Source organism: Zonotrichia albicollis, chromosome 4 (genome assembly GCF_047830755.1).
Source record: "Zonotrichia albicollis isolate bZonAlb1 chromosome 4, bZonAlb1.hap1, whole genome shotgun sequence".
NCBI lineage: Eukaryota > Metazoa > Chordata > Aves > Passeriformes > Passerellidae > Zonotrichia > Zonotrichia albicollis.
Window position 1 is genome coordinate 14,354,518 of NC_133822.1, and position 22,298 is coordinate 14,376,815.

Sequence of the window (22,298 nt, forward strand, 5' to 3'; positions counted from 1 at the left end):
GAGGGATATTTCACCCATCTCAAAGTAGCACACTACTTAAGTTGCTCATTCTTCAAGTGAAAATAATCAGGGTGTGTAATATATCTCAATAGTTACAAGGACAGTTGCATTTTTATTACGTAGTCCCCATGCTCCTAGCAACAAACGACAAAATATCTAATTCTAAGAAACACTCTAAATAGTGCATTTTTGACTGATTTTATCAGTCATGCAATACAAACAGGAGGAAAGAAGTCAACCCAAGCATGCAGCTGACTAATGCCCAGTATTCTGCTTGCTGCCACAGAACTGCCAAACCTTTCTGGAAAGATTTGGAAAAAAAATTTTAAAAATATTTAAAATACGCCAAAGGGTACTAAAAGATGCAGCTTTTTTTTTTTCCTATGGTTGTGGAACTGACTTCCTTTTACTATTTGCATTTGTGTTTATATTCAAATTGCTCATAAGCACACAGATAATCAGCTGTTTAGCCAGCTAAAACTTCAATTGTGTCATGTAAACAGGACTTATAAAGAGCTGTGTAAATGATATGTCAAACTTCATTCACATTTGATAGAGCAGACACCATTCACTGCAGGAGAAATGAAGTAAAAGTCAACATGTCATTTTTAAACAGGTAATTACTTGGACACAAATGGAAACAAAGCTTAATATAACGGGAACACAATAGATTCTATAGCATGTAACTTGGTTAACTTTCCAGACAAGATCTTGGACCTAGGCTTCTTGAACAATTTTGCCTGAGACAACATAAACATATAGGAGAAAACTCAATACAGAAGAAGCACCATTTTAGTTTGTATTCAGGATTCAACTAAATGAGCCCTGTAGCCAAACTGCATTGCATTTGCTCTTCTTTTACAAAGTAAAAAACAAGTAAGGAAAATAATTCTACTACACACAAATAAATGTTTTTGTATTGCAGCTACCAAAACAGATCCACTTTGCTGAATCCATTTCTCAAAAGCATGCAGTACTGAATGGGAATGAAAATCCACAAGGGGAGCAGATGGATTCAGATGATTCATGAGCAAAAGCCACTGCCATCTTCCAAAATCTTTCAGACCACCACCAAAATTCATTGTCAACTTTGTGTTTATTGTAGTTCTGCAAGCCACAGCAAATAATTTTCCCCTGCCTGTCACATCACAATGAAAACAGATGAACCAGAAACACTTTTTATTTCGGGGTCTACAAACACACACATCCTGCCAGCAGCACCTGAGCACAAATCATAAGGGACAGGAAGAATCAGTGAACTACTTTACACACTTCTGGTGATTTTAAAGAAACAACAGATCAATTAGCTTGGGTGCTGAGTGTTCAACCTGTGCTGCTTTCCAGGATCTCCTCCTTGCCAGGAGCCACATCTCCCCCAGTGCAGGTGCAGCTGCAGTCCCTGTTCCCCAGGGCTGTTTTGCTGCTAGACACAACACCAGGCACTGCTCTGCTGGGTCACTGGCAGGCACAAACCAAAGACACACCTACAGAATTTACTCTGTCTTCAAGAAGCAGAAGGGAAAATAACAAAACTGTTATTTGCATAGGGAAAAAAAACATTAAAAGCATGTGAAATCTGTAAACTTTAAAGTGGAAAACACAGCAAAAAAAAAAGTTAAAATCGCCTTAAATGAAGGGAATTAAAGCCAGCATTTGCAGCATGCGAGGCAGACAAGAAAACAGACATCCCACAAAGCATCCCACTTTCTGATGTGTCTTAGACAAAAGTACAGGGCTGTCTACAGAGCACCAGTCCTGATGGGATACTTGCTGAGGCAAGTAGTTCCAGCAGTCCATCTCTTGGCTTTGGCCATGTTTTTGGGTATTTTAAACTATTTGAGGATTCTTGTTTCCAAAGGAAAAAAAACTCCCAGACATAAATGTGATCAGGGACCTGCTTAGTGATTAACCCAGCTGAAATTAGTCAAAGACAATTCAGCTTTTACAAGAACAAAGGCAATCAGTACTCACTCTTAATAGGATTAATCAGTCGCAAAAAAATATTCAAATGAAATACAATTCAAATATCAGGAAAAAAATTCACAATAAAGAAAGCCTGATGGCACTGAAGTCCAAGGAATGTTCAGGTTGTGTCATGGATGTCCTTGTCCCTATAGAACCAGGAGCTGCCTGAAGAGGCAAGGGAGCAACACTAAGGTAGAAAATCACAGAAAAGTATTAGAAAACTGTTAAAGGGAGACCTATTTGAAAAGACTCAGATATGGTAAGCCTGTGGCAACACAGACACCAGACCATCACAGAAAGCAAAGCACTCAGAACAACAATGCCAGGAGGGCATGGACACACTGTGCAAAGTACATGCCATGCCTGGAAGAAAAACTGTTAAGCAGCAATGACATAACATTATTTTTGGATGAAATAAACCCTGAGAAAAAAGACAGCTAAGAGAATTCCAAGTGTTTCTTCGTGGTAGAAGAAATACCATCAGGATTCAAAACTGACACAATGAAGAAAAAACACTTTAATATATAACACAGGCAAGTTTCTGCCTTGCATTAACACAGGCCACCTCAAACATAACCAAGATACTCACCTACAGAAACATGTAATGATGAATACCAGGAAGAGGAATAACAGCAAGAAAGTCAGCACTGGATTCTGGATCAGAGTCTAAAAACCTTTATCTGCATTTGCCAACTCATTCTGCCTGCTAAGTGAATTTACATTCCCTGCCTAGTTATTCCAGATACAATATCAATGTGGCTTTACTGATCCCTATGCCTAAGACAGCCCATAACCATGAAGCACTTTCACACAGCCTCTAACAGTATAGTGCATAAATTATTAAACTTAATAAAAACCTTAATAGCAGCAGACTCTACAGGCATAGGTCTTACCACAATACAAAGTTTTGGAAATACTTTCCTTTATCCCAGAAGTGTTTAAATGTCTACTGTAATAGAGTAAGATTAAACCACCCACTCTTACAGAGGCAGTGCATGCAAAGAACCATGTTAGAGCAACAATACCATCATGTTCAATGTAATTACCTACCTCAAAAAGAAAATGGAAAAGAAACTGAAGTTAAACTCGTAAAAAAACTTAAACAAGCAAACAAAAAATAAAAATCCTTAATGGCACAATCCTTAATTGCCTAGACCTCATATACTACACATAACAACTTATGAGAACACTACCCTTGAATTTAGGAAGCACCACTCACAACCTCTCTGAACAAACAGCCCAGTTTGATCTATGACAGAGTTTACTGGGCACAAAGATCAACAAATCAAGAATCTTCAATACCACTTGAAAAGCAGTGCTTGAAGGGAATGCTTGTGCTGTATCAACCACACCAGAAATAGATCAGGAGAAGTTGCATGACATCAGAACTGAGAAACAGTCACTGCAAAACCCTAATAGACAGCAGACAGAAAGAAGAAAGGCAAAATATAAATCACTCCAAGATAAATTAGTTCCTCTAATGACTGCTTGATTAAATGATTATAAGTCCTAGCAAAATAAAGGCTAAGTATTAAAGCAACAGACCGCATTACCTCCTCAGAACTACTCAAGGGCCACAGCAGAGTTACTGACATGCCCATTACTGACAGGACAAAGCATTGGGAACAAACCCCAAAAAGGTAAAACACCCAGGAATAAAGCCTAACAAGAGCACAGCATACTACAGAGATGTTTCAAAAATGCATGTGGAGAGGTCCAGGCAGGATGGAGCAGGGAAACAGGAGCTCCAGTAAAACCGCACTGAAGCAGAAATGTCACTGTTACCACATACCAGCAATTTCATTTTATGTATTCCCAAAGTAATAACCAAACAGAAGCTTGAGCAGGAACACCAGCAGAAGCATCTTCAATCACCATGCTGAAAAAAGACATACATATCTAAATAAAAGGAGCAGACACCTCAGGTAAGACAAGCCCTGTGACATGGGAAATGGTTTCTGTATGGCTTAGCTGAGCAAGTCTCTTCTGTCTCACATACACACCCAGCCTGTGTGCTGTACAGTGGCACCCACACCACAGAAGATAAAATCAGCACACCCATTAATAAGTGTCTGCTTGTAACAGACAATTACATATTTCATTATTTCACCCACAGCCATAAGTAAATTCATATTGATTTTAAATTAAGTAGTTTGAAATGTTTTGTGTTCACATCAATAAAGATTTGTTTCTCAAGTAACGTTGATACAACCCAACTTATTCTAACTGGTAGGTTAAAACAAGTTTCATCACGAAGTGGTATGATAATAGTTCACCTTTGCAAATGTCTAACAGGTATTGCAGAAACACAAAAAAGAGAAAACCACATTTCCTCTCTATCCAAGCAAATACACCCAGCTGTCCTCAGCCACCAATCACCCACAGTGAGTGCTTTGGAAGAACACGTCCTCTCTACATCAAGAAAATCTCGCATACAACAAGTTGTAATGTTTTCACTTCAATCAAACCTACTCCTTAGTGCCCCATTTTAGATGACAACTTGAACTGCATGTATTGGAAATTTTTTAATTGATATTGCCACCTAGTGGCTTGTTTCAACAATATTAAATAATCATAAAAGCCAGCAGGAGAACATCAACATCTACAAGAATTTTCCCAAGACCCATCAAATAGAGTTTTTCATCAGTATAGAAAAATCTAATTCTGCTTTCCACCCAAAACAAAGGAAATCCTCAATGACTACATACAGAATTAAGCCTAAGGTAGTACATACTCCCCAAAATAAAATTATTTCTATGGCCAGAATAAAACAGCATCATAAAATCATTTGGTTTGTGTTATGCAATAATGCAATATTGAAAAACTCTCCAAGCACATAATTCCAGAGGAGAAGTACCACTATGAAAATCTATGCATAAAGTTTACTTTTTTCACTTTCTTGAGCACAAAATAGAGAAGAGGAACATATTCCCATCTCTCTGGTCCTCAGTTTAATGTAGGTCTGCTGTTGTGTTTCATGTCAAGATGATCTGAACAGACTAAATACAGAAATTAAAATGCAGAACAAGTTCTAATATAAGAGAAAACAATTTTCAAAACAATTCTGCTGGCAAGAGCATCTTAGTTAACGTGGTGGTGTTTGCAGGGGTCCCAGGACGAGGGAAGAGATGAGAACCTTGACTTCATTTTCAGAAGGCTGATTATTTTATCTATTATAGTAAAAGAAAATTATATATTATAACTGTACTAAAAGAATAAAAGAAAGGATTTCATCAGAAGGCTAGCAAGGAAAAGAAAGGAATAAGAATAAAATCTTGTGACTGACCAGGGAGTCCAAGACAGCTGGACTGTGATTGGCCAGTAATTAAAAACAACCACCTGAGACCAATCAAAGATGCACCTGTTGCATTCCACAGCAGCAGATAATTATTGTTTTTCTTTTCCTCTGAGGCTTCTCAGGAGAAAAATCATGGCAAAGGGATTTTTCAGAAAATATCATGGCAACAAGTTATATGAGAAAAGAAAAACTAGACAAGAAGTTCTTAGCATGCAGCTTTTCCATTGTTATTTCATATAATAATAAAATTGTTTAGGTTGGAAAAGACTGTGCATAAGTTAATGGTTCCATCAGCTGGAACCATTGACTTCCTATCACCTTGTTCACCACTAAACCATGTCCCTAAGTGCCACATCCACATGCCTTCTGAACACCCCCACAGGTGGTGATTCCATCACTTCACTGGGCAGTCCCTTCCTTTGGCAACGTGACTACCCCTTCAGTGAAGAAACTTCTAGTACCCAATCCAAGCCTCCCCTGGTGCAACTTGAGGCCATTTCCTCTGCTCCTGTCTCCTGCTCCCTGGGACAAGAGGCCAACCCCCTGGCCACAGCCTCCTGCCAGGCAGCTGCAGGGAGTGATAAGGTCACAGCCCGGAGCCCCCTTTTCTCCAGGCTGGACACCCCCAGCTGCTCCCCATCAGACTTGTGCTCAGACCCCTCCCCAGCTCTGTTCCCTTCTCTGCACTCTCTCCAGCCCCTCAATGTCCTTCTTGTACTGAGGGGCTCAAACTGAGCCCAGGATTGAGCTGTGGCCTCACCAGTGCCGAGCACAGGGGGACAATCCCTGCCCTGGTGCTGTGGCCACGCTGCTGTTTGTACAAGCCAGGTGCCTTTGGCCTTCTTGGGCAGCCTCAGCCAGGCACACACAGCTCACTGTGATCCAAACCAACACACACACAAAATAGAGTCCTACAGCCACAGATAACCCTGCTCTTTGTTCACACCACAGCCATCTTCAGTATCTCGTGGAAGCACTGGTGTTTATCATGTAGCATTAGTAAAAACTGATTGATAAGACAGTAATTTTTGTACTTTCTGCTTCTATGTACCTGTTTCTAATGGACAAAAATACTTACTTTTTACCTTGCTGCTTAAAAAACCTACGTAATTTTCATGTGTCTGTGCATCCAAGCTTTTTTCACAGCATGAGGTTCAACAAGACCAATGCCAGGTCCTACAGTTTGGTCACAACAGCCCCAGGCAGCACTACAAGCTTGGGGCAGAGTTTCTGGAAAGCAGCCCAGTGGAAAAGGACCTGGGGGTTGCTGGTGTACAGTGGCTGAACAGGAATCAGTGCATGCTCAGGTGGCCAAGAAGGCCAATGGTATTATTATAGCATAGTTCACAAATATATATATTTACATACACATAGAGAGAGACTGGTTATTACTCCACATTTTTTATACATTTTGTATAAAAACAATACTGATGTCATAATCAGAAAAAAATTATTATTTTCCTTAACCTTGGGGAGATACACAGACCAGGTCTTTTGCTTATATTATCATCCTCTAAAAAACTCAAAAGATCTCTCCATTATTTGCTGCCATGTTTCTGATCTACTTCAGAACACTAAGTATTTCTATAATAAAGCTAATACCTTGAAAATGTGTACAAGCCCTTTCAACTATATTTAGCTAAAAAGTTTATCCAATGTTTAGTCAGTTCAGTGCTACATAACTCTGTCCTCTTATATCTCAAAGCCCTTAGAGCTTCTTTCATGACTCCAGGTTCAAAAGTTCTATTGGGAGAAGAAATAACAGCTTTCTAATGAGGTGCTGAATAACTACATGTTCAATGTAAAGAAAACCAAAAGCCACTCTGCAAACCACCAAAATTTAAAGACAGTACTTCAACAAGATGCAACATTCAAAGGTGTCTCCAAAGCATATTTGCAAACGAGAACTTTCCCACTACCCAGATTTTCCCACTAGCTACTACTGCAGCTCCCAGCAAGGAAATAATTCAGGATAAAAATAAATTAGTTTAAGATTATATAGACTTTCTGTAAAAACAGAGAAGGTTGTATTGGAATCTTAAAGCTAATCCTCTTAAAATTTCTCAAATGTACAGGAGGAACCCCTTCCTCTGGCAGCATCCAACTACCTGAACAGAGAACAGTGATTGCTGCTTACCACGGATCACACTAAGCAAGGTCATGGATCCAATAAAAATGCTGCTGCCATTGTTTGTAATGGGCCTTTGTGTTAAAGTGAGCCTTGGGACTTTCCATGTTCTGACTGAAGACTTGGCCTGCCTGGAGATTTGTTTTAGCATTGAACAGCACCAGCCCACTGATCAAAGGACTATTCCCTACTTTTTCAGCTATTGCTTCACCTTGTACAGATGTGCAGCATAGCACCCATTGTTATACATGCATCTGGAACTAATATAGCAATAACTATTATTCTGTGTAAATAACTATTTAAGATGCTGGAACAAAACTCAGTATAAAGAATTCAAGATATTGAACCACTGCAGAGGACTAGAATGTGACAGGACGATACAGAGACTTGGGGCTACAAACACCTCACCAGTGTTCTGCTGGCTGCAGAACTGCACCCACAGAAGTAACAAACATCAAACTGTTGTGAAATACACACCATTATATAGTAAATCTGGATGGCTTGACACTGATTGTAACATGGATTTACAAGGCAGCACAGAAATAACCTGCAGAATCACATAAAAATTATTCAAATGGATTTCAGAATAGGGAGTAAAAAGCTACCGACATCAAGCTCATAAACCTCTCAGCAGGGCCAGGAGGCTGATGACTGGTGATACCCCTCCCTTCTCCCAAATGAAAGCATCCATCCCAGAACGGTAGGCATGGCACTGGGGAAAGAGCAGGTACTACAAAGTTTGGGAATTTATCATCTTCTCTGTAAGCAACAAACACTGATATCACAGTAACTCAACTATCAGTAATGATTTGGTTGGACCTTTAAGACTTTCTAGCAACCTCTTTGAAACCTGACCGCAACAAAGTAGTCAGGAGAGACTCTGAGATTTGGACGGGCAGATTCAGATGGATCCATGAGTAGCTATTTAACCTGCAGAGCAGGTTATATGTAGGTTAATACATGTCCAAGCTGCATTAATAGAATACCTCAGCAGCTGGTGGGTGCAGATCATGCTGCAAACATGGGAGACAAGCAGTGAAGAACTTCAGGCTGGGAAAGCACACAGCTGGAATACTCATTAGACTCCCTGCTTCCCAGCCTCCAAAAAGAAAAGAGTGAGTTCAAAATTAATTGATCATCCTGTAAATAAGACAATATGTTATTTGGAGGAGAAATAGCAAGCCATTTTATTTATACATACAAACGCACAGACATGCTCTCTTCACCTCACTAAGTCCCCATTTCCAATTTTCACAGACTTATTAGAGCATCTGAGGTGCCTGCTCACATTAACTGGAGCACATGCACATATTTTCCCCATCAGTGAAACCTTGCATTGTACATCAGTCTTTCCATCCTCTGCTGAAGTAACAGTCCCCTTACTCTGGCTCTGCCCTGTCTTCTATTTCCTTTCTCCAAACACCCCCCTTTATATTCCTGTATTTGTGCTAAGGTAAGGCAATGTCACTATACACTCACTGACTCTTCAGTCTGATATTCTAGGTATATTCTATTCTCTGACAGCAAATATGGCCTTTGCTGCTTTCCACTGCTGCTGAAAGAAGCCAAAATCGAATTTTATCCTGTGAAATGGGTGAATATGCATTTAGTTCTTCATTAGGTTTTATTTCCATGTGATCTATAATAACTCAGTTTGAATGAAAACAGATCATCTTAAAAACAAAGCAGCTTAGTCCTGTTTATTTCACTTATTTATAATTGCCATACATTGATGAGAGCACCACAAGAAGCAAACACAAGAACACAAGAAAAAAGGTGACGATACTGGGCAAAGAAGTGAGAGGCGACCAATTTTTCTACTTTGTGGTTTCCAGCCACTCCTGAACACTAAGATTACACACTTCATCCCTGCTATGAGATTAAAAGGACTTTATCTACTGAGTTTAAATGATATTTAAAGACTCACAAATTAAGTTTCCTATGTAAAGGCAACAGCTTATGTACATGCACATACATAACTACTACTCATTACTGCTACCAATGCAAATCAGCCATAAAATATGAAGTATAATGTATTTTCTCAAAAATAAAATATTGGCAGAATTGACACAAACTGTGAAAAAAAAAAATCAATTAAGGATACAAGCACCAAAAGCAATAAAATCTTTTGCTTAGTTCTGCAGTATGATTTTAAAGCAGCTCCTATATTAACAATGTAAATTTCAAGGCATCAACACTGAAATATCACTCCAGAACAAAATCTGAGAAAAAGTTTGAAAAGCAGACTCTGAGAATTAAGATTCTTCTTGCTGGATATTGCTCTTTTGCCGCAATCATTGCTAAGTCAAACATGCCAGGATCTGGTGCACCACAGTTCAGAGTTTAACATAGTCATTTAAACCATGCACAGTTTCAATTCAGCTTAATACCTCGGGCTGTGAACTGTAATTAGGAAAAAGCTGGCACATATTCAGTTCCACTGCCCTTGCATATTAACATCATTATGCCTTAAAAACATTCTGAATAAACCAACAGGACAAGCATGTTCTCTGCACTTTGCCCATCAGGTCCTGATGCTAAGAAACAACTCACAGAGGTCCCATGAGGACTGGTTTGCTTTTTTAAATTCTAACTCTTACATTATTTTCATTACTTTTACCATAATTAAACACACACTGTATAGATTTAAGAGAGACATTGTCAACATACATACAATGCCACTTTCTGATTTAAAATCTTAAGTCAAATTCTTCTACTTAAATGCATGTCTTCCATAAGAATTCCCACTTATTGAAGAAATCAGATGAAGTGATTTTTAGCAATCTATGCATCTCACAAATAAACGGAAAAGATAAAAATTTGCTGACACTTAACTTTCTGGTGTTAAAACCATCATAAAAGGACCTTCATTTACAGTTTCATAGTCTTTTTTTAAAGTGGCTTTACTACTTGACATACTTGTCTAAAATGCTAATTGTTTTAAGCGGGAAGGGAGCATAACAATGCAAATATGTCAAATTGTCTGATTCACATTGATTCAGCACAAATGAAAGAGTGAATTATTGCTTTTTACATGTATAGCCCCAAGTTATCGTGCTCCTTTTTCATGATTTGCAAAGGCAGACTATCAGACAAATCCATTAAGAAAGGCCAAGAATTCTAACTATAAAATGAATTCCACTCACCAGACACTGATACATACAGTGATCCCACACACTGATGTATAGAAAAAGCTATAATGAAAACAGAAAAACTTTAAAAATAAATCAGTGGTTTTGCTTCAATATTTGCTTCAATATATTCAGCTGTAGTTTATTTTAGTGTTCCTTTTAGTTGCAGCTATTAAAAATTCTCTGTTTTCACCGGCATGGCAAAGCACAAGTCAAGGATTAGGACAAGCAGCTTCTGCAGAGAAGGTACAAGTGGAAGAGAAAGGGAGTCTGATCTACTTAAACTTTATCTCAAGTTTTCATAATGCTACAATTAGGACAAGATATGGCACTGTGTGAGATACAAGCTACTGAGAGTCACTCTGGAAACACAAAATTAGATCAAAATGATCATTTTAAAAGAGTAACATCTTTACTCCCAAGACAAATATTCTCATTACACAAAACGGATTTTCTGGTTTCAGAAATAAACATTCGAGAACACAAGTATCCTACTCTGCAATTATAGGAACAGGATAAATAATTTTATTTCCTGTACCATGTTTCTTATACAATATGTAAAAAATTAGTCAAACTTCGTTGCAGCATTTTTAGATAAAGTAACCAATTCTCAATAACACTTGTTTTAGACAAGTCAAGAAAAATTGGTATTGTCTATTGGTATGAATAATTTCAACCTTGTCTTTAAATGCTGGATTTACTAAACAGCTTGGATTAGCAGTGAGAATGCAACAATTAGAAGTAACTGATCCATACTAAATACCAAAGCTATTATCTAACAGGTATCTGGTGACCTAAAATATAGTGGTAGCCTCAGAGTAGTTTTTTAAAGCTTTATCTCACATTTTAAGTCCACTTGAGATTCATATCCTGCTTCTCCAAGAGCCTGGAGTGGCTGGTGTGCCCAAACCATGTCTGCCCACAACAGCCTTGCTGAGTTCATCACAAAGCTCCCAATTCCCAGCACTGCTCATTCCTGATTAAAGAGTGTCTCTATGAAATGCACACTGTGGAAGCAACTACCAAAAATCTCTGAGTCATCTTCTCAACATTGTTGACACAATCCAACTTACACGTTACTAGATAGTAAACATTTCTGAGGAAAAAAAAATAAACACTAAATCTCTAATTAACTTTAAAAAGAGAGGCAATGCCCTAAGAGTGTTTGACTGGAATGTGATTAGATGTCTAGGGACCAGCATAATGGACTTGGACACCAACATGTGCTGAGACACTGTTACTAATACACAAAACAGGTCACCCCAAGCAATAGACTACCTTGAAAAAAAAGTCAAATGCTTTTTCAGATACTATTATCCATTCAGATGATTTTTATTCTTTTGAGCCAGAACTCCTAACAGTATCATGAAGTTCCTGGTTGTATGCAGGTTTCCCTGACACTTTACAACATTCACCGGGGAATAAATCCTGGCAAAAGGGATCTGTCATAATGTGCCTTCTGACACCAGGAAGGAAACTTGAAAGAAAGCTTAAGCCTCTGATCTCCTCAGGGCTCCCTCTTTCATAAAAGTGCTGAATTGTGACTGCTGCACTGAAAAGAAATATCATTTAATGACACATACAGCCTCATTCTAACCCAGTCCCCATTGTTTTGTAACTCAGTTACCTGGCAGCAGCCAAGCAGCATGCTGATACCTGTGTGCCAGTGAAACTTGATAGCAACACTTCCCTTTTAATCACTCACCTTCCAACTCCATCAGTCTGCTGCTTTTGATTATGCCACAGAAGGGCTGTAAAGCTACTGGCCAGCCCTTACATACCAAAGCCTAGCACAGCCTATAATCTTATGATTGACATTTGCACATGGCAGGTTGAAATAAGCTTGAAATTCCTGAGGCATCTTGACTCTTACTTCACAGGTGAGTGAACTACTGAGCTGTTACATAAGCATGAGAACTGAAACCTGAAAATAAAGCTACTTGTTCACAGCAACTGAGGAAATTAGATTCTTAGATCTGAACTGCATTCTTAGATTCACAATTTTAAATCAATCCCAGGCTCATTTTGGCATCAAACTCAGACCTGCAGATGGCATCAAAGCCTACAGGAAAGAAGCATTTCAAGCATGCCCATTCCTTCAGTATTTTTCACTCCCTGGAAAGCCTCCTTACCCTATCATCAACCTTCCTATTCTTGGGCATGAAAGCTTTCCTCAAACACACCTCTACTCACTCCCTGTGCACTGGGATTTAGGAGCTAACTCCAGTTTCACAGCTCCTTCCTGGGAAGGTACAGCAGTGTCACACATTAGCCACCCTGTCTGGATCCAAGATCACATATCCTTCAGGCTTGTGAATACCATCAGATGCTGCAAGTGATCCACACAGGGGGCCTTGAAAATCTAAGGGCTGCCACACTAATTGAAGTCAAACACACGCCTAGGCCAGTATTGTTCCACTGGGGGCCAGAAACGTGCTTGGAGATGAGTACACAGGTGGGTCACTCTGTATTAGGACAAATTTGCTCGACAGGTTTTCAGCAAACAGGGGCTTGGAAAATCAAACTGCACTGACAATGGCATTCCTAAAAACTACTGATGGTGCTGGTTACCTGTCTTAGCCTTCTTAAACCCACCTGTAACTTGGACTCTACAACATATTGCAAAGCCACATTCTGTCTCTCATACTGTACTAAAAGAAGTTGGGTTGGATTTTTTTCCCACTGGAGTCATTCTTTGAATATCACTGTTTTGTAATGAGCAAAGGTAAGTTATTTCTTCTTCCATTTCTCTACCTGTAATGATTTCTTAGGCGTATCAAAATAATTCTTAATCACCTTTACATAATTTATGACTAGTACATTTCAGATAAGCTGCCCAATATCCTCAATCACCTTTACTACCTTCTTCTTTGAGCAGTTTTCAGTTCTACGTAATCTTTTTTGAAACAGTACAATGTAAACTATGTAATCATCATAAATGTAAACCACCATTTATAAAGAAGCACAATTTATTTTAAACCATTAGCTTTCAAACATTAAAATGGCCATAAAAAAGAGTACACTTTATTTATTACATATTTAGTCAAGTACCTTACTTAAGTCTCAGCTGCACTTAACTGCATTCTTTTAATTACTTCTTACTTGGATTTTAATGATTTTTATTAATTACTTGGATTTTTCAAATGGTTTTAATGATGCTTTAAAAAATCGACATCCCAGTCTGTGATGAAGGAATAACATCACACACAGGTGAGCAACAACAGGGACGTAACAGGCAGCAGACAAACAGTTATTACACAGAGAAATTACTGGGGTGAAACATGAGACCAGAAAAAGCACAGCAGTGCAAAGGGAAGAAATATGTCCCAAGAGAGCTTTCTTTGCAAACATGAATACAAAATCAATACAATTTTAATACAGTTTGAAAAGTAGTAAGCAAGCGATTTTAACACTGGAATTTAAGGTACATGTACTGCAGCTACACTGCTCTGACCTTTATCACTGCAACAGAACAGTAGAGACATCATTTTTTTTCCTCAGGGATAGGAAAATATAATTGACCTCTAACGATGGAATACTCCCTTCCATTTTAGAAAACTGCAAACTAAGCATTGATAATAGCTCAAGGCAACTGAAGCCCTTGGTTCTTTTAATCTCCTACATTCAAATGATCGACTTCTAATTAACTAACTTCTGTTGAGGAAAACAATGAGGCACCAATACTATCAAGAAGCATTATTTCACCAAGGTCTAGTCAGTAGTTTCCCTTTAACCAAGAAGCTCAAGATAAGATTCCTTTAGCATTACCACTCAAAGAGACTTCATCAGCAGAACATTACTTCATTATGGAGGACATCGATACAAAAGTCAAAAGTCTGCCAGCTGCTTTGCTGTACAAAATCAGAGTATGTGGTATTTAGACATACACACTACTTTAATCATAGGATTTTCCAATGTATAAGTTAAAATAAAAACAGTACACATGAAATGTAGAAAAAGTTAGCACCTTTACAGAGGTTCACTTTGAAATTTACACCACCTTTTTCAGCCAAAAAGCTTGTTCAGAATACCTTCTTTAAACACAAAAAGTTCTTCTATGGTTATCTTAGGCTCAGATACAGACTGCTGCAATTCTGTTCTGTTACATGTGCTTTATTATATTAGGCTTCTTTTCCCAGCCACTTCTGCAGATTATCAGAGATCCATCCAAGCACAATAGTTTATAAAGGCAGAGTTCATCCTAAAAGGTGTATTACTGGGGTAGACAATGGACACAAGAAGCCCTGCCAACTTCAAACAGGACCATCCCTCTTACACTTACCATATGCTGTAACTGTTAACAGATTAAAAGTGAAAAATGAGGTAACAAGGATAAGGACTGTAGAGAAGAGGAGAAATAAAGTCTTGCTAGGAAAACCAGGAAGCAAGGGTTATCACTTCAAATATATGAAGGATGAGACAAACAGAATTTTAAAGATACAAAGACTGGGAACTGTAATGACAGGTAGAGAGACAATGTTTTGTTTCTTCAAATATTAGTAACTTTAATTTTCTTTTTAAACAACCCAGTAAAACAATGCCCATTCACAAAGTCCCCACAGGCAATTAGAACAGAATTAGTTATTGATTATTAAAATATAGGCTAGATTGCAAAGATAAGAGTCTGGCAGAATCACAACAAAAGCAATTACTACCAAAAGGGAAGGAATCAATTATGAATACAACTGCTATGTAGTTACATTTTCATTTTATCATTTAATTTTCTTTGGTAGAGAACTGTAGTCACCTCATTCACTTTCATTAGATATTGGCACAACTTTGGGTTCTACTCTTCTGAATCTTTCCTAATCCTCCTCTTTAAAAACTTTTAAAAATTTAACACTAGTTTCTCTGACATTCTTCAGTAAATTATCCCAAGAAGAAAAGAAAACAACAACATGAGGGGCAGATACAAAACCACTGCAGACTGTGGGAGTGTACAGCCACTCTCACATAGAAAGGCCAAGAGCTACACCCATGGCCTTTGGTCAGTGCCCAGAATCCGTTCAGCCAGGAACAGGAACTACCTCATAGATGCTGCTTCTAAGAAAAAAAAACTACTTTAAGAGACTGGAAAACACTGTGGTAGAGAAACAGTAACAAACAAAAACAGTGCATGACTTTTACACATTTAAGATTCCATAAAAATGTAATATATCCTAAGCCTTGATAGCTGTACAATACTTGTGGATTCAAGTTAAACATCTGGAAGAGCAGAAATCTGGCACTTCCCATGTTAGCCAACACAGATGTGCTGCACCACTACAAAGTAACAGACCATGGTCTATACCACCTGCTCTAAAGTACTGCTTAAAAACAAAACCAAAATCAATCTCGGTATTTGGATTTATACTTTTGTATCAAAATATGCAGCACACTAATCTTCTCTCCATAGGTTCACACACCATCATCTAGATGGTTTTTTTTTTACTTACCAAATGCTTTCTTTTAACTTTGGATAAAGATATACAGTTGACATGCCAAAGAGGACAACTCTAACTGGGTATTCACTTGGGTTTTGTCACATTCACTTACAAATAAAGTTAAACAAAAAATATATCCAAGGTAGGAGTTTACCCCAGTTGAAGCCTGTACTGGTCTGAACATAAAGAACCCACAAGTCTGCTGAATGCAAAAGGCAGATGCACCTGAGGCCATCTGTTAGCACTAAGTGAAGGACAGCAAACAGGCTTGTCTGCCTGTAAGCAACTTTATCTCTGAACAGACTCAGGCACCTGTCAAAATCACTATTTCACAGGCCTCTCTCAATGCAGGCCTCCACTTTAAGGAGAAATAAATCACAGAGGATCCAAATTAACCATTTTGATTAATCTTTTATCCAGCCGAAAAAATACATGAGTAGTTTGAACACACTGCATGTAAATTCATTTATTACAACCAAAATCAAGTGCTAATTTATCATAGTACAGTGAGATACTCTGTTTCAGTAGCCTGGATGTTTGATTTCAAAATGAAGCAATACCAAGTACATTTTATTATTACAGGTAAGTAGAGGTATAGTCTTGATTCAAGACAAAGTGCTTCCTCCTAAAAATATGAGGCACTCAGCTTCTATTTTCTTTTTTTCTCAGCAAAAAAACCCAGATTCACCTCCACCAGTTCTCATTGACTGAGGGGGTCAACAATGAGCAGCTACAGGACCAATCTTACAGCCTTCTTTGGCAAATAAGGTCATAACTGACAAAAAGCTATTCAAAGTACTGCAATTTTTTATTCTTGTGTCATCACCTTCATACTCTTCAAACAAAAGCCTGCAAGTAAGCTACAATAAGATATAACTCTCCTAGCCAATTTTACAAGAGAAGTCCTGCAGTGTCCTTTGAAGCACATTGTTAACAGCAACAATGGAAGTTACTCCATAAAGCTTTGGCCTGACACAGAAAAGTTTTCATAAGAACCACAGTAAAGAAAAAAAACTGCTTTGGACTCAAAACGAAGTTACAATTTTCCTGTAGTGAACAAATTCACGACAGGGAACCTATGGTATGGTATCTCCACCCCTCAAATCAACATTTTCATTTGCAGATACTGTGCATTTGATGTGCATCACTGATACCATATGCCTCTAAAATACTAGAATATGCTGTAGCAGCTGAATTTAAAGCAAAGCTAGAAAGAGGACCAAAGAGATACTGAAAACGTCTGATACTGGTTTTACTTGGAGGCCTCAACCATTTGCAAGGTTCAAGTTAAAAACTTGAAAGGAATTTTGCTTGCATGTAGAAGCACAAAACAGAGTAGGTCATCTCCAGAGCACAGGAGAGGTATGAAGAGAAAACATACAGAGCAGAAGAGAAAAGATGGCTCTTGTCAGCCACAGCAAAACCACTTGTTTCATAAGGCAACTGATCGGATTGGAGCCCTGCATCTGGAAACGCCGACTCAGCCAGGCAAGTGGCCAGCTCCTGACTGTGCACCCTCACTTAACAGTAGCCAGTTTCTTCAACAAACACAAAGACTACCAGTTCTGTACTTATTATGTCTCTGTGAGAGCAAACTTTTAACAAACTCACTCAGTAAAACATCTCTAGAAGTGTTGTTAGCTCCCCTAAGAAGCGTATTGAATGCTTTATCACCTAAGAGTAGAAGTTTATTAACAACCTTGTGGTTAACACTTAACTGAAAGCTTCAAAAATAACTCTGAACCTAGAGCTACAATGAAATTTAACCTATTTCTGTTTTCAAACTGGCAAAAGACAAATCCATGTAACACTACAAACTCAAAGTTTTTGGAAACAAGGGAATCAATTACTGCATATCTTGCACATAACATTTGTTTCCATTGCAGTAACCCCAAATTCAAACAACTGAAAGCATAATACAGCTTTTACACAATGCTGGAGGAAACAGCACAAGTGGAACAGGATGTGAACAAAAGTCTAGCTGCCAAAGTCTAATCACCACTACACCAGCACCTCATCTATGTTATTTTTACCCATCCTAATGGGGAAAAAAAGCACTCATTCATTGTAACTAGGAAAAAAAATGCACACCAAACACTTCATGGTCAGAGATAAATTGTTATTTCTTCCAGTAGAAGTCACAAAAAGACCTTGCCCCTTGAATTCACTTGCCATAGCAGAGAGCAACATCTCTCCCCACCACATATATCCATCCATCCACTGCTTCCCAGTTCTAAGACTAGCCAGCTAGGAGGAGAGAGCAATGAGTGACAGGATGTATTTCCCTGTCAGAACAAAGCAGGTAGACTGGATTCCTAAGTAACAAAAACAAAGACAAGAGCCTCTTGGCAACTTCATGAGTCACCAGTAAAGTCCCACCGCACAAAACACAGTGAAAGTTAGTGACACAAGCATGTAATCCTTCATGGACAAAAAATGAAAACAGTCCAAAGCCTCAGTGTCCTAGGAAAGAATGAAGTGTGAACACTGTAAAGATGGAAGAATGTTCCTATGTGGTTCAGTGAGCAAGGATCATGAGAAAAGATAACTGGACAGAGACAAGAACATGAAGGGCTAGCAGAAGACAAGAAGGGGAAAACGGAGAACAATTTCTGTTCTTACCTGTAGGATTAACAGAAACTTAAACCAAAGCGATACTGGTATCAGCATAGCTGGTGATTAGACACATCTGGGAAGGGGAAATAGTCTGATGGTACCGAGGAGGATGAGAAAAGGACTGCCTGTAGATGGGACAATGATGCAGAAAGACACCTCGGAACAGAAAGCACTGGGAAAGGAGACCACAAAGATGAGAGAACTGGAGGGAGAGCCAAGAGGAACACGTGGGCTGGGCAGATCCCCACAAGCCGGGGGTTCTCAGGGCCGGCGGCCGGAGCGCCGGGCGCGTTCCACGAGGCACCGGGCGGCCCGGCCCGAAGGATGCTGAGCCCGGCGCCCGGGCTGGGGACGGTGCCCGAGCGGCCGGGGTGACAGCCCCCGTGGGCGAGCCGGCCCGGGCGGGTGCCGTGCCTGCCGGGGGAGCCGCGGTGCGTGCCGCGGGACCGGCAGCCGGGACGGCCCGGGGGTTACGGCAGCGACGCGCGAGGGGAGCACAGACAACGGAGGGGGCGCGGGGGGAGGCTCCGTCCCGGCGGGTCGGGGGTCCCCATACTCACTTTTTGTGGGGCGCCGAGTGCTTGTCCCTCCTGCCGGCCGCCGCGGACTGCTTGGGCCGCCGCCTGCGGGCCTGCAGGGCCAGCACTGCCGGGAGAAGAGAACAGCCGGGAGCCGGCGTGAGCAGCGGCGGCCGCGCAGCCCCCCCCGCTCCGCCCTCCCGCCCCGCACAGCAGCGCGGTACCTTTGCGCGAGTTCATCGCCCCGCGCCGCGCGATGCTCGGCGGGCGCGCCGCTGCCCGGCTCCGCTCCCAGCCCCGCTACCGGCTCCGCTCCCGCTCCCGGCCCCGCCGCCAGCCGCCACCGCGCGCCCGGCACCGTCCGGCAGCATCGGCACCGCCGCCCCGCGCCGCCGCCACCGCTGCGCAGGCGCGGGGGAGCGGCGGGGCCGCGGCCGGAAAGGCGCGGGCGGGGCGGGGCGCGGCAGGTGGCGGCGGGCGGGCGCACCTGAGGCGGGAGCGGCCCCGCCAAGGTGGGGCTTTGTCGGGCGGCCGAGCCAAAGGGAAATGAATTCTGCCAAGTTTTGGGGAGTGATGGGAGTAGCGGACCGATCCGCCCTGATGCCGTGCCACGTTGGGAGCTGTGGGAAGGGGCAGAGGAGAGAGGCGGCGGGCTCTCTCCACGGCAGCAGCTGGGGCAAGATCAGCTTTAGCTTGTCCCGAAACCTGTGTGGGGTGAGGTGCCAGAACCAATTAACCTCGTGGCCAAATCCAGGGAAATTAGATTTCCTTAATTCTGATTCTCACTAAGTTGTTTGATTATCATGACGGACAGCTCTTGGCAATGGGGTTTTTCCTGCCAAAGGCATCTTGCTGCCTATGGTGCCAGGCGCTGCTCTGATTTGGCATAGTAATGACCCAGTGAACACTGTCATTTCTTACCTGAGCTGTGCTTGACAGTGTTATGACTGAAATTTTGTGCCTTAGTGCCTGGGGCCAACATGATCTGGGTCATAGCCAAAGCTCCAGACTAAGAGTGAGGCTTGTCTGGGTTATCTTCCTGTAGCAGTGGAATTCCAAGGCATAGCAACTGAAAGGTAACAGGGGATGGTCATTAAATTTTGAGGCAGAACTGCCTCCCTAAGTGGCAACACAAAGAATCCACAGGGATGAAGATCCTAAAAGCAGCTACAGTCCAAGACATTATGAGAGTGAAGGGAACTAGCTGTAATTGCTGGTCTTAAGTAATTGGATCATTGAGATTTCATTTAGACAGAAAATTGAATCCCTAGGTCTGGTTAGTTCAGCTTAGGGGGGGGTAGAGCCACAGAAGCATAAAGCTAGACAACCCAAAAAGGAGGCACTACACTGTATAATGTTTGTTTGTCTGACTAGAGAGCCTGGTGAACAGAAAACAATAGGACCATGAAGTTACTAAACTGCAGCTCTCATAAGGCACCCCAGCTGCATTTCTAAATCAAAATATTTTCTATGTCCCATCCTCCATCATAAAAGTACACAGGAAATAAACATTTTCAGTATAAACTGCTACCAGTAATATGCAACACTGGCAGGTTACATTTCTCCCTTACTGTAGTTAGTCTTTTAGTTCAGTGTGATAGGTTACAGAAGGCTTTATTGAAATTTTGAAGGCTTTCTGCTAAGAAAGTTTAGGTGTATGAAAATTAATAAGAGCTGAATGATAAGAAAGCAGATTTTGTATTTACTCATTATTTCCAGGCAACTTTTAACTTGACTGGTTAAATTGTGTGTGTGCATGAATACCTGTTCCTGTGTAGCAAATGACAGAGAAGAGCAGCTGATAATGGAGAAAAGAGTAAGACTTGCTTTTTTTCTTTGTCAGGGCAGTGCTGCATTAAAGTTATCTTGTAGCTATGGTTCTAGAGCAGAAACCATACCAGGGTCATGGTCATCTTTTCATCAACTTGTACCATTCTATTTGCTTTAATGGGAGTTTTATATGTAGAACTGATTGGACAATTGTGTCTTAGATAAGTACAGGGAGCTTTGCTTACATCAACAGGATTATAAATCCACCAGATCTGGAGTCAGGAAGGAATTTCCCTCACGAACATAATGTCAGCAACATAATCAGGGCAAGGGAACAATCTGCCAGCACACAGAGAAAGGAATTGTTAGGACTAGGTGGGGGTATACTATGCACACAATTTCATTCAGTTCTAGTGGAAACATATTTTGGGACTGTATTTTATCGGGGTTTTGTTGTTTTCTTCCTCCCCAACCCTGCCAAGCATCACTCAGAGGATGATCATGCAGAAGTGCAAAAAATCACTGGGACTCTCTGTGTATGTATAGAGGATTACCATGTGCAATTAACAGACTGGAGAATAAATTAAGGTCAGTAGAGGCTAAACATATTTCAGAAAATGAAAAAACAAAAACCAACAAGCCCCCGCCCTATTTCTCAGACACAAGAGAATAACTCCCTGAGAAGAAAAATAGTAAATTTTTTTTTTTTTAATCACAAGAATAATTTTATTTGTGCTTGTTAAGAAAGAGTCTACCCAGTTTATTTGAATCCACTCATTTAAGGGAAATTTTTCATCTTTATTTAAACATACATCTTTTTCAAAAGGAAATGATGAGCCAAGAGAGAAGACAGACTAAATAGCAAAAGGAAGCATTTGCAAAATCATTGTTCAACATAAAGGTGGACTGAGCCAGAATGTATTTGCCTGTATTCTCTCTCTGAACACTTCATGGGAACAGGTATCTGTTTGGTTGCAGGGATTACCACAGAGCTCATTCCCTCAGGGGAAAGGCACTATGAGGTTCAGGTGACATGACCTATGCAGAAGGGAGGGACAACGGCAGATTTAGGTGATCTTAGGTGCAAACACCAGGAGAGAAGAAGAATTAAGTATGATATTATGGAATGGTATTCTTCCCTGTCTGTAATATAGCTTGGCTCTGTCTATAGCTTGGCTTTGATACCCACAGATGTTTGGTTTGTTTCCTTTTCACCTAGCTTTGCAATATTCCCTTACATATGAAGACTAACTTCTCCTTTTGTACAGAATAAGAAGTTACCTAGCAGCAGTCCTATAAACATGATACTGTCATCCATCTGAGAATAACTGAAAATTCTTCCTTCAGCAGAGGGATGTTAGAAAATTTTGCTCTGATTTCTGTACCACTTCCTTTTAGCACTGCTTTTCCCACTCTGTAGTAGCATGGGCTCATATTCTTATTTCTGCA

The 22,298-nt window shown here is 40.4% G+C and overlaps 1 protein-coding gene across 1 annotated transcript in view; it reads right to left on the bottom strand.

The window, feature by feature from the left end:
* SRPK2 (SRSF protein kinase 2) overlaps nucleotides 1-19,499 on the bottom strand; it is a 129,702-nt gene extending 110,203 nt beyond the window's left edge. Inside the window, exons 1-2 of the mRNA XM_074538856.1 lie at nucleotides 19,304-19,499; nucleotides 19,122-19,206 (exon numbers count right to left, since the gene is read on the bottom strand). Of these exons, the coding sequence (XP_074394957.1) occupies nucleotides 19,122-19,206; nucleotides 19,304-19,319 (101 nt within the window). The 5' untranslated portion in view covers nucleotides 19,320-19,499. The remainder of the gene's footprint in view (nucleotides 1-19,121; nucleotides 19,207-19,303) is intronic.
* Between the last annotated feature and the right edge of the window lie 2,799 nt (nucleotides 19,500-22,298).